Source organism: Bos taurus, chromosome 9 (genome assembly GCF_002263795.3).
Source record: "Bos taurus isolate L1 Dominette 01449 registration number 42190680 breed Hereford chromosome 9, ARS-UCD2.0, whole genome shotgun sequence".
Classification (NCBI taxonomy): domain Eukaryota; kingdom Metazoa; phylum Chordata; class Mammalia; order Artiodactyla; family Bovidae; genus Bos; species Bos taurus.
Genome location: NC_037336.1, coordinates 69,611,137 through 69,623,316, shown reverse-complemented (window position 1 = coordinate 69,623,316; position 12,180 = coordinate 69,611,137). Strand labels below are relative to the sequence as shown.

General features: G+C 41.4%; 1 protein-coding gene across 1 annotated transcript in view; it reads right to left on the bottom strand.

The window, feature by feature from the left end:
• Window positions 1-12,180, bottom strand: part of ENPP3 (ectonucleotide pyrophosphatase/phosphodiesterase 3) — an 88,277-nt gene that overhangs the window by 63,989 nt on the left and 12,108 nt on the right. Inside the window, exons 3-4 of the mRNA NM_001075923.2 lie at window positions 3,383-3,505; window positions 1,480-1,605 (exon numbers count right to left, since the gene is read on the bottom strand). Coding sequence (NP_001069391.1) covers window positions 1,480-1,605; window positions 3,383-3,505 — 249 coding nt within the window. The remainder of the gene's footprint in view (window positions 1-1,479; window positions 1,606-3,382; window positions 3,506-12,180) is intronic.

Below are 12,180 nucleotides of genomic sequence, written 5' to 3'. Positions count from 1 at the left end.
CTTTTTGAAAATTTCACTGTGTCAGCATGAGACAAGATTGGTCATGAGTTGATCATTGCTGAAGAAAGGTGACGGACCTATGGGAAAAACATACTGTTCTCTTCCATCTACACATTAGAAATTAATCTTTTTTTTCAAAATTCTAAACTTAAAATATAAAAGTAACTAGTTGGTTTCTTGCACACAAATTATTCAAATTCCCTCCAGCTCCTGCCTAGAGACACAATTTTGGCAAGAATCATTTACATCTGTAAAGTGCTGAATTCTTAGAGTGAGAAAACATTTACTTTTGTTTAAAAAATAAACTGAAATGATTCAGGGAACACCATCAAAGTAATTAATTAGTGGTAATGGTAAACTTCACCATTGCCTGTAACAATTGCTTTTGTTTTTGCTAAATTTAAGAAATACTGTGCAATGAATTCAGTGAGAAAATGTACCACATGACCAGAGAATCATTATTGAGATAAAAAGTTAAGAGTTATAAAATTAGGGTAGAAGGCCGGAGACTACAAAGGTCAGAGGCAGTATGGTCAGTGAATTTATTAGAGAAACAAGCAAACTGGAAACTATACTTGCTTTGTGAATTTAGATGGATTTTTAATGACACAATATTCTCTGTTAAGTACCAATTATTATTTAAAAACAGACTTACCATTTAGCACTTTTACTTTCCTTTCTGATTGCCCTTCTTAGCTGATTTTCAATTATATTTTGCATAAAAACTGATTTGTCCATTAGTGCAAAACCTATTTTCTACTAAGGGATAATAATGTTTCTACTATAACATTTTCTTCCTATTTAAAAAAAATCAAAATTCAATTTAATCTCTTTTTTGTCTAAAGATATTACACATGTTGATTATGAGAAAAGGGTTGACAGCATTTGCTTCAGCAAAACTTGAAGCAATTTTGTTGCTAAATGTATGTGTGCATTTTTCTTAAGTCTCATCAGATATTCAGAGAGATTGGTGATTTTTTTTTTTAATCTGCACCCCTAAAGTAGCAATGCAAGTGAAATCAGGCATTGATAAACCTGGAATCTCATCTTGGCTCTGCATGACCTCTCGCCAGCCCTAAATCAGCCCTTAAACCAATGACTTAGGACATAGTTGTCTCAACAATCCTATTGGTTTAACCAACTACTATTTGGGCCAGAGAATCTCGTTTGCGATGTTTTAACTTTAGGATCTGCCATCCCATGTTTCAAACCACAAGGATGTCTACCATAGTCATCGGGCTGAAAAAGAGCTTGCTCTATAGACAACATGGAACATTGAGTTTTTTCTTCTATAATATCTATGCTATGAGCTCCCTTTCTCTACCATACACAAAACACATTTCTTCTCACAGTAAACACATTGAGTCTTTTATTCCACACAGAGTGGCTAAAAATTCTTTGACTGGTTTTAATATTTGCAGCCTAGGCCAGCTCTAGGGTCACTGAACTCATGGAAGCAAAGGGGCAACACCTGCTTACCTTGGCAAACACTCTTATAGTCAGCACAGCAGTCTTTCCTCTGTAAACAGTCATCTGAGCAAGAGCAAAGGCTGGATTCCAATCTGGTCTCCCCACAGCGAAATTTATTGCATGTCCATATTTGAGCTGAAGAATTACACAATTCAGTTTTGAGCATACAACTTATTTTAAGCATCCAATACCAAAAATATAAACTTTATGCATTTCTTCTTGTATTATCATACAGTCAAATTCTTAGTTTATCTGCATCCACAAATGAAAATACATAAAACAAATAAGGGGCAATCCACCACTTTTCCTCTTTTGGCATGGGTGGCAGAGAGGAATGTAGCTTTACAAGCTGTGGTTCTGGTCTACCTATCTACCTACCTATCAGGTACACTTCTGAGTTTGGAGAAACTGAACACCTGTCTTATTCCCACACAAGGATAGAAGAACTACCAGCCTTGAGTGACCATTGCCACCCAGGAGCAGCCTGCCTAGCCTGATCTGAGGACCGACATCAAGGAAGAGGCAGTGACAACAGAAGTAACAATAACATGGTCAGGTCTGTAAGAACACAGGCAGCCAGGGTACATTCCAGCTGACAGTGAAAGAATGGTAGATCAGCTCCCCAACGTGCCTCTGGTATTTTTCCAAGATAGGCACTTAATGTGAGATCAGTTTGAGTAAATCTAGAGGAGATTGCTTCCTAAAGGGCCACCTGCCAGGAAATGGTGATTGGCATTAATGTCAGCCCTATGATCAGACAAATGCATTGGCTAGGTGACAGCTGTATGTTTCAGTCATGCAGCGTTCTTCATTCTTCATTATATATTATGTACTTAGAAAGAAAAGATTTTTAATAATGAATTAAAGGGAATACAGAGCTTATCCATACTGGGTTATCCTCTACCTCGAGCCCTTTTCAGAATAATGTAAGAAGCTCTACTGTTCTAGTCTTCAATATCATTAAACCACTAGACACACGGCCACCGCTTTCCTTGACTTCCTAGAAAATTAGATATCGCAAACTAAGCTGTCTCTTCCACCTCAAGAACAATGTTTCTCCCAATTAAAATAAGTAAATTTTTAAAAAAAGAACAATGTTTCTCAAGGTGTGTTCTATGGAGTACTGGCATCAGAATCACCAAGAATCACCAGCTTTCTATAGGAGTCTTATGCTCTCCAAGAACCACTAAAAATGAAATTAAATAAGATGACAAGCCATAGGAAAACTTGCCTTTGAAATGTGTATAATTTGACAGTATTTTATCTGCTGGAGACTGTTATTCCTCAACCTCAACTAAACAAAATGTGAATTCTATCTTTAGAATACTAAAAAGAGGACAGGCTAATGCTAGATCCTGAATACAAGGTGTTATGGGCTGAATTGTGTCCCTTCCCAAAAATGCTGAAGTCTTAACTCTCTTCCCCCATGACTACGAATGTGACCTTATTTAGAAAAGGTTCTTTGCAGACAAATTAAAATGAGGTCATTAGCGTGGGTCCCAACCCAGTGTGGCTGGTATTCTTCTTGTAACAAGAGGAAATTTAGACGTGAACACATGCAGAGGGAAGACTGTGAAGAAACGGGGAGATGGTCATCTGGAGATAAGGGCAGATTTTTGAGTTTTGCTGCCACAAGCCAAGGAACACTGAGGATAGCCAGCAACTTACCAAAACCTAGAAAGAGGCAAGGAACGGATTCTCCCTCACAATCTTGGAATGAACCAACCCTGCCAACACTTAGAACGTGGACTTCTAGTTTCCAGAATTTCTGTGGCTTAAACCACTCAGTATGTGGGACTTTGTTACATCAGTCCAAGCAAACTATTAACACACAAGTGTCTGGCAAGTATTTGCATATGCATTAATGATCACACAACCAACATGCTAATAAACTTGCTCTCAGAGTTCGTACTTGATTGCACACAGGTGTCTTCAAAGTCCCAGCAGCAGTCGCCTCGGCCTTTACATCCCACATCACACCGGCAGCCCTCTAGTCCTCTATGTGAAGCATCAAAGCATTTTTTTCTGCAGCTGCCTGTAGGGTGAAGGGATAAGGCAATCAGTGCTCAGCAGTTATCCAAAGTCTCAAAGTTTGATGGTGGAAGCACAAGAAGTACCCAGCACAGATTAGGACAGAAAAATAGATAAGTTTTATTGCATTACCTGACTCATGAGTGCAAAGTGATAAATAATGTGTAATACAATAATAATTGGCTTTTCCCCAGGACTCCAGAGAAGTCCCAGGCTCAAAGACACCAGGGGCCATTAGGAGAGGGTAGGAGGGACAAACAGAGGCTAAATGTAGTGAAATTGGTTGAAAGTCTGGACCCCATCTCCCACTTCAGAATAGAAGGCTCATAATTTGGAAGAAAGTGGGAGGAGTTGCTTTCATCACAGAGGCAGCAGACATGGAGGATAGCCACAATGACAAAAAAAGGATGAACAAGTCTTACTCTTCAATGGAACAGATGGTCACCAGACTTCTGAGTACAGCAAGATAGCATCCAACATGAAGGATCAAGACAAACAAGAGAAAAATGGAAAAATTTTGAAGAGGAAATAATGCAAGGAGTAGAAGAGTAAATTGTTACCCTGTATATTGTCACCCTGTTTATTTAACTTCTATGCAGAGTACATCATGAGAAACGCTGGACTGGAAGAAACACAAGCTGGAATCAAGATTGCCAGGAGAAATATCAATAACCTCAGATATGCAGATGACACCACCCTTATGGCAGAAAGTGAAGAGAAACTAAAAAGCCTCTTGATGAAGGTGAAAGTGGAGAGTGAAAAAGTTGGCTTAAAGCTCAACATTCAGAAAACGAAGATCATGGCATCCGGTCCCATCACTTCATGGGAAATAGATGGGGAAACAGTGGAAACAGTGTCAGACTTTATTTTTGGGGGCTCCCAAATCAGTGCAGATGGTGACTGCAGCCATGAAATTAAAAGACGCTTACTCCTTGAAAGGAAAGTGATGACCAACCTAGATAGCATATTCAAAAGCAGAGACATTACTTTGCCAACTAAGGTTCATCTAGTCAAGGCTATGGTTTTTCCTGTGGTTATATATGGATGTGAGAGTTGGACTGTGAAGAAGGCTGAGCGCTGAAGAATTGATGCTTTTGAACTGTGGTGTTGGAGAAGACTCTTGAGAGTCCCTTGGACTGCAAGGAGATCCAACCAGTGCATTCTGAAGGAGATCAGCCCTGGGATTTCTTTGGATGGAATGATGCTAAAGTTGAAACTCCAGTACTTTGGCCACCTGATGCAAAGAGTTGACTCATTGGAAAAGACTCTGATGCTGGGAGAGATTGGGGGCAGGAGGAGAAGGGGACGACAGAGGATGAGATGGCTGGATGGCATCACTGACTCGATGGACATGAGTCTGAGTGAACTCCAGGAGTTGGTGATGGACAGAGAGGCCTGGCATGCTGCGATTCATGGGGTCACAAAGAGTCGGACACAACTGAGCGACTGATCTGATTCTGATTCTGAGAAGAGTTAAACACACACACACACAATTGATTGAGATGCTCAGAAAAGATATCACATTCATTAAATAAGAAGAAAACTAATTTAAAAAAGGCAAATCATGTTCAGGGTGCTCTTGGAAATAAAAAAAAAAACGTGAGAGCAGTAATGAAAAATTCAGTGGTGGGGTGTGGTAGGCAGGATTATGGCTCTCAGGAAGGTTCCCTCCCCTAATCCTTGAGACTATGAATATATCACCTTACATGGTAAAGGGGCTTTGCAGATGTAATTGAGGCTACTATTTAGTTGACCCTGAAACAGGGAGGTAGTACTGAAAAGTGAAAACAAAGAAAATAAAAATGATATTGTTAAAGAAATCATAGTAAAATTTCCCAGAATTGAAGAGCAAACATTATTACATCAAAATTATTCACCAAATTTTCACAGCAAAACTCATACCAAGGGATCAACAGGATTAGAGAGATCTGGAAAGCTCCCAGAGAAAGAGCAGGAGAAATATATAAAGGATCTTAAGTCAGAATGATATCAGAAAAGCAACATTGGGAGAAGCATAGGTCAAATGACATGTTGCTGCTGCTGCTGCTGCTAAGTCGCTTCAGTTGTGTCCAACTCTGTGCGACCCCATAGACGGCAGCCCACCAGGCTCCCCCGTCCCTGGGATTCTCCAGGCAAGAACACTGGAGTGGGTTGCCATTTCCCTCTCCAATGCATGAAAGTGAAAAGTGAAAGCGAAGTCGCTCAGTTGTGTCTGACTCTTAGCGACCCCATGGACTACAGCCTACCAGGCTCCTCCATCCATGGGATTTTCCAGGCAAGAGTACTGGAATGGGGTGCCATTGCCTTCTCCAATGACACCCCACTCCAATGTTGGATACATGCAATAAGTAGATAGGTGCATAAGAATAGGTGCATGCATAGCAATTAGATAGCAACAAAGGTTAGTGAGAAAGTAAGGGGAAATTTTTATATACCATTTACATAAAATGTCTTTACATTTTTACATTCATTCTGCTCCTTTGAAACATTTTCTGCACTTGACTTTCAGGACACAGCAATCACCTGGCTTCCCTCCCACATTCCTATCCACTCTTTCCTAGTCTTCTTCCTTCATCTTCCAATCCTTTAAGGCTGGCATACCCTGGTCACATTGCTTTAAATCCCACATATGATGCTGGTATTCACCGTGTTGTATGTGCAGTCAGAACTTCCCTGAATGCCAGCCTTATATATCCAACTACCTTTTGACTTTTCTACTTGGACATCTGGTAGATACTTCAAATTTCATGTATCCAAAACTGAGTTTCTGATTATTCCTCCCAAACCAACTCCTTCTATAGTCTTATCCAATCTCAATTATGGAAATTCCATATCAGGAGTTCATGCTGAAATCCTGAGGTCATTCTTGACTATTCTATTTCTTACTCCATATTCAACCTGTTGAAACAGTATATCTACTACATCAAAAGATCTCCAGATCCAAATACTTCTTCCCAGTTACAATGCTACCACCCTGGTCCAAGACATATGGCTCTTCTATATCATTGCAATAATTTTCTAACTTGTCTCTCTACTTCTAGTATCACTCGGGCATTTATTCAGCAGCATGAGTGATCACACAGAAAAGCAAACAGGGGGTGGTCCTAAGATGGTGGAGGAATAGGACGGGGAGACCACTTTCTCCCCTACAAATTCATCAAAAGAACATTTGAACACTGAGTAAATTCCACAAAACAACTTCTGAATGCCAGCAAAGGACATCAGGCACCCAGAAAAGCAGCCCATTGTCTTCAAAAGGAGGTAGGAAAAAATATAAAAGATAAAAAGAGAGACAAAAGAGGTAAGGACGGAGCTCTGTCCTGGGAAGGGAGTCTTAAAAAAGAGAGAAGTTTCCAAACACCAGGAAACACTCTCACTGCTGAGTCTGTGCCGAGCCTTGGAACCACAGAAGGCAACATAACTGGGAGGAAAATAAATAAATAATTAAAACCCACAGATTATGAACCCAGCGGTAACTCCCCTAGCTGAGAAGCAGCACAGACGCCTGCATTCACCACTAGGAAGTGGGGGCTGGGCAGGGAGGCACGGCTGCACTACTTAGAGTAAGGATTGGGCCTGAATGCCCCGTGGGCAATCTGAGGGAACTAACTTGGGATAGCAAACGAGATGGTGGGATAACTACCACGCAAAAAGCCCTAACCTAAGACACCACCAGGCCCGCTCACAGAACAAAGGACTGACTTAAATCCCATGGGTGGAGGAGCCTGGTAGGCTGCAGTCCATGGGGTCGCTGAGTCGGACACGACTGAGCGACTTCACTTTCACTTTTCACTTTCATGCATTGGAGAAGGAAATGGCAACCCACTCCAGTGCTCTTGCCTGGAGAATCCTAGGGACGGGGGAACCTGGTGGGCTGCCGTCTATGGGGTCACACAGAGTCAGACATGACTGAAGCAACTTGGAAGCAGCAGCAGAGCTACGTGAAAAGCCCTAACCTAAGACACCGTCAGGCCCACTCACAGAACAAAGGACTGAGCAGAGCTAGCTCGGCCTATCCCCCTGCCTGGTGACAGGCAGGCGAGGGCAGCCAGAGCTGGAAGAGGGCAATCGCAACCCCAGAGAGGCATTATCTACCAAACTGCAAGCAGGCTTCGTTGCTAACCAAGACTTCCTGAGATTCTGGATGGTCAACATCCGTTGAGAAGGTGCCCCAGTTGCACACCCAGAAAACCAAGCAGCAGGGATGGGGGAGGCGATAAGTCGCAGCAACCGTGCTGGCCAAACACCTGGTCACCTGAGCTGCTTGGACCTGGGAAGGGCACAAAACGCAGACCCAACCGAGTCTGCACGTCTGGGGACTACCCAAGTACCTGAACCTGAGTGGCTTAGACCTGGGAAGCACATACAACCTAGGGCCGGCCTCAGACGGTTCCAGGCCAAGAAACCTAAAGCCTAAGCGGTGTAGATAGGGAAAGCACACATGCGGTGAGCAGGGGCAAACCCAGTGTGGCAGAGACACTGCGAGCACACACTAGTGTTATTCATTTGCAGTGTCCCTCCCTCCCCACAGCACGACTGAACAAGTGAGCCTAAAAAAGTGTCCACCACCACTCCCTTGTGTCGGGGCAGAAATTAGACACTAAAGAGACCAGCAAACAGAAGAAGCTAAATCAGAGGGAACCTCCTTGGAAGTGACAGGTGCAATAGATTAAAACCCTGTAGTTAGTACTGACTACATAGGAAGGGGCCTATAAATCTTGAGAAATATAAGCCGGACCAAAGAACTATCCGAAAATGAACTGACCCCACGCTGCCCACAACAACACCAGAGAAAGCCCTAGATATATTTTTGCTATTTTTACTATCATTCTTTAATTTTTTCTTTAATTTTTTAAAATTTTAAGTCCTCTATTACTCCTTTAATTTTCATTTTTATAACCTACTATTACTTTGCAACAACCCACTCCAGTACTCTTGCCTGGAAAATCTCATGGGCAGAGGAGCTTGGTGGGCTGCAGTCCATGGGGTCGCTAAGAGTCGGACACGACTGAGCAACTTCACTTTCACTTTTCACTTTCATGCATTGGAGAAGGAAATGGCAACCCACTCCAGTGTTCTTGCCTGGAGAATCCCAGGGATGGCGGAGCCTGGTGGGCTGCCATCTATGGGGTTGCACAGAGTCAGACACGACTGAAGCGACTTAGCATTACTTTGCAAAAAAAAAAAAAAGAGAGAGAGAGAGAGACCATATTTTTTAAAGCAAACTTCATATATATATATATATATATATATATATATATAATAATTCTTGTGACTTTGTTTTTTTTTTTTTTTTCTTTAATATTGTATTTTTGAAAATCCAACTTCTACTCCAGATTTTTAATCTTTGCTTTTTGGTATTTGTTATCAATTTTGTACCTTTAAGAACCCAATTTTCAGTACCCATTTTTACTTGGGAGTGAGATTACTGGCTTGACTGCTCTCTCCCGCTTTGGACTCTCCTTTTTCTCCACCAGGTCACCTCTATCTCCTCCCTCCCCCTTCTCTTCTCTATCCAACTCTGTGAATCTCTTTGTGTCTTCCGGACTGTGGAGAACACTTAGGGAACTGATTACTGACTGGATCTGTCTCCTTTTGCTTCCCCCCTTTTATCCTCCTGGCCATCTCAGTCTCCTTCCTTCCTCTTCTCTTCTCTGTGTAACTCCATGAACATCTCTGAGGGATCCAGACTGTGGAGAGCACATAGGGAAGTGATTGCTGACTAGCTTGCTCACTCCTCTTTTGATTCCACCTCATCTCATCCTGATCACCTCTATCTCCCTCCTCCCTCTTCTCTTCTCCATGTAACTCTGTGTACCTCTCCTGGTGTCCCTCAATGTGGAGAAACTTTTCATCATTCAGCTCAGTTGAGTCGCTCAGTCGTGTCTGACTCTTTGCAACCCCATGAATCGCAGCACGCCAGGCCTCCCTGTCCATCAACAACTCCCGGAGTTCACTCAAACTCATGTCCATCAAGTTGGTGATGCCATCCAGCCATCTCATCCTTTGTTGTCCCCTTCTCCTCCTGCCCCCAATCCCTCCCAGCATCAGAGTCTTTTCCAATGAGTCAAGTCTTCACATGAGGTGGCCAAAGTACTGGAGTTTCAGCTTTAGCGTCACTCCTTCCAAAGAACACCCAGGACTGATCTCCTTTAGAATGGACTGATTGGATCTCCTTGCAGTCCAAGGGACTCTCAAGAGTCTTCTCCAACACCACAGTTCAAAAGCATCAATTCTTTGGCGCTCAGCTTTCTTCACAGTCCAACTCTCAAATCCATACATGACTACTGGAAAAACCATAGCCTTGACTAGACAGATCTTTGTTGGCAAAGTAATGTCTCTGCTTTTGAATATGCTATCTAGGTTGGTCATAACTTTCCTTCCAAGGAGTAAGTGTCTTTTAATTTCATGGATGCAATCACCATTAACCTTGATGTTTTATCATCGGTGCTGTATAGATGGAGAAATCTTGAGACTACTGTAAAAATAAGACTGAAAACCAGAAGCAGGAGGCTTAAGTCCAAATCCTGAGAACACCAGAGAACTCCTAACTCCAGGGAACATTAATAGACAGGAGCTCATCAAATGCTTCCATACCTACACTGAAACCAAGAACCACCCAAGGGCCAACAAGTTCCAGAGCAAGACATACCACACAAATTCTCCAGCAACACAGGAACATAGCACTGAGTTTCAATATACAGGCTGCCCAAAGTCACTCCAAGCCCAATGACATCTCATAACTCATTACTGGACACTTCATTGCACTCCAAAGAGAAGAAACCCAACTCCACCCACCAGAATGCTGACACAAGCTTCCCTAAGCAGGAAAACTTGACAAGCCACCTGTACAACCCCACCCACAACGAGGAAACTCCACAATAAAGAGAACTCCACAAACTGCCATAATACAGAAAGGCCACCCCAAACACAGCAATATAAACAAGACGAAGAGACAGAGGAATACCCAGCAGGTAAAGGAACAGGATAAATGCCCACCAAACCAAACAAAAGAGGAAGAGATAGGGAATCTACCTGATAAAGAATTCCAAATAATGATAGCAAAAATGATCCAAAATCTTGAAAACAAAATGGAATCACAGGTAAACAGCCTGGAAACAAGGATTGAGAAAATACAAGAATGGTTTAACAAGGACCTAGAAGAAGAAAAAAGAGTCAATATATAATGAATAATGCAATAAATAATATCAAAAACACTGAAGGGAACCAACAGTAGAATAACGGAGGCAGAAGATAGGATTAGTGAGGTAGAAGATAGAATGGTAGAAATAAATGAATCAGAGAGGATAAAAGAAAAACGAATTAAAAGAAATAAGGACAATCTCAGAGACCTCTGGGACAATGTGAAACGCCCCAACATTCGAATCATAGGAATCTCAGAAGAAGAAGACAAAAAGAAAGACCATGAGAAAATATTTGAGGAGATAATAGTTGAAAACTTCCCTAAAATGGGGAAGGAAATAATCACCCAAGTCCAAGAAACCCAGAGAGTCCCAAACAGGATAAACCCAAGGTGAAACATCCCAAGACACACATTAATCAATTAACAAACACAAAGAAAAAATATTAAAAGCAGCAAGGGAAAAACAACAAATAACACACAAGGGGATTCCCATAAGGATAACAGCTGATCTTTCAATAGAAACTCTTCAGGCCAGGAGGCAATGGCAGGACATACTTAAAGTGATGAAAGAAAATAACCTACAGCCCAGATTACTGTATCAAGAAAGGATCTCATTCAAATATGAAGGAGAAATCAAAAGCTTTACAGACAAACAAAAGCTGAGAGAATTCAGCACCACCAAACTAGCTCTCCAACAAATGCTAAAGGATCTTCTCTAGACAGGAAACACAAAAAGAGTGTATAAACTTGAACCCAAAACAATAAAGAAAATGGCAACGGGATCATACTTGTCAATAATTACCTTAAACATAAATGGGTTGAATGCCCCAACCAAAAGACAAAGACTGACTGAATGGATACAAAAACAAGACCCCTATATATGTTGTCTACAAGAGACCTACCTCAAAACAAGGGACACATACAGACTGAAAGTGAAGGGCTGGAAAAAGATATTCCATGCAAATAGAGACCAAAAGAAAGCAGGAGTAGCAATACTCATATTAGATAAAATAGACTAAAACAAAGGCTGTGAAAAGATACAAAGAAGGACACTACATAATGATCAAAGGATCAATCCAAGAAGAAGATATAACTATTATAAATATATATGCACCCAGCATAGGAGCACCTCAATATGTAAGACAAATGCTAACAAGTATGAAAGGAGAAATTAACAATAACACAATAATAGTGGGAGACTTTAATGCCCCAGTCACACCTGGATAGATCAACTAAACAGAAAATTAACAAGGAAACACAAACTTTAAATGATACAATAGACCTGTTAGACCTAATTGATATCTATAGGACATTTCACCCCAAAACAATGAATTTCACCGTTTTCTCAAGCGCACACAGAATCTTCTCCAGGATAGATCACATCCTAGGTCATAAATCTAGCCTTGGTAAATTCAAAAAAATTGAAATCATTCCAAGCATCTTTTCTGACCACAATGCAGTAAGATTAGATCTCAACTACAGGAGAAAAACTATTAAAAATTCCAACATATAGAGGCTGAACAACACACTGCTGA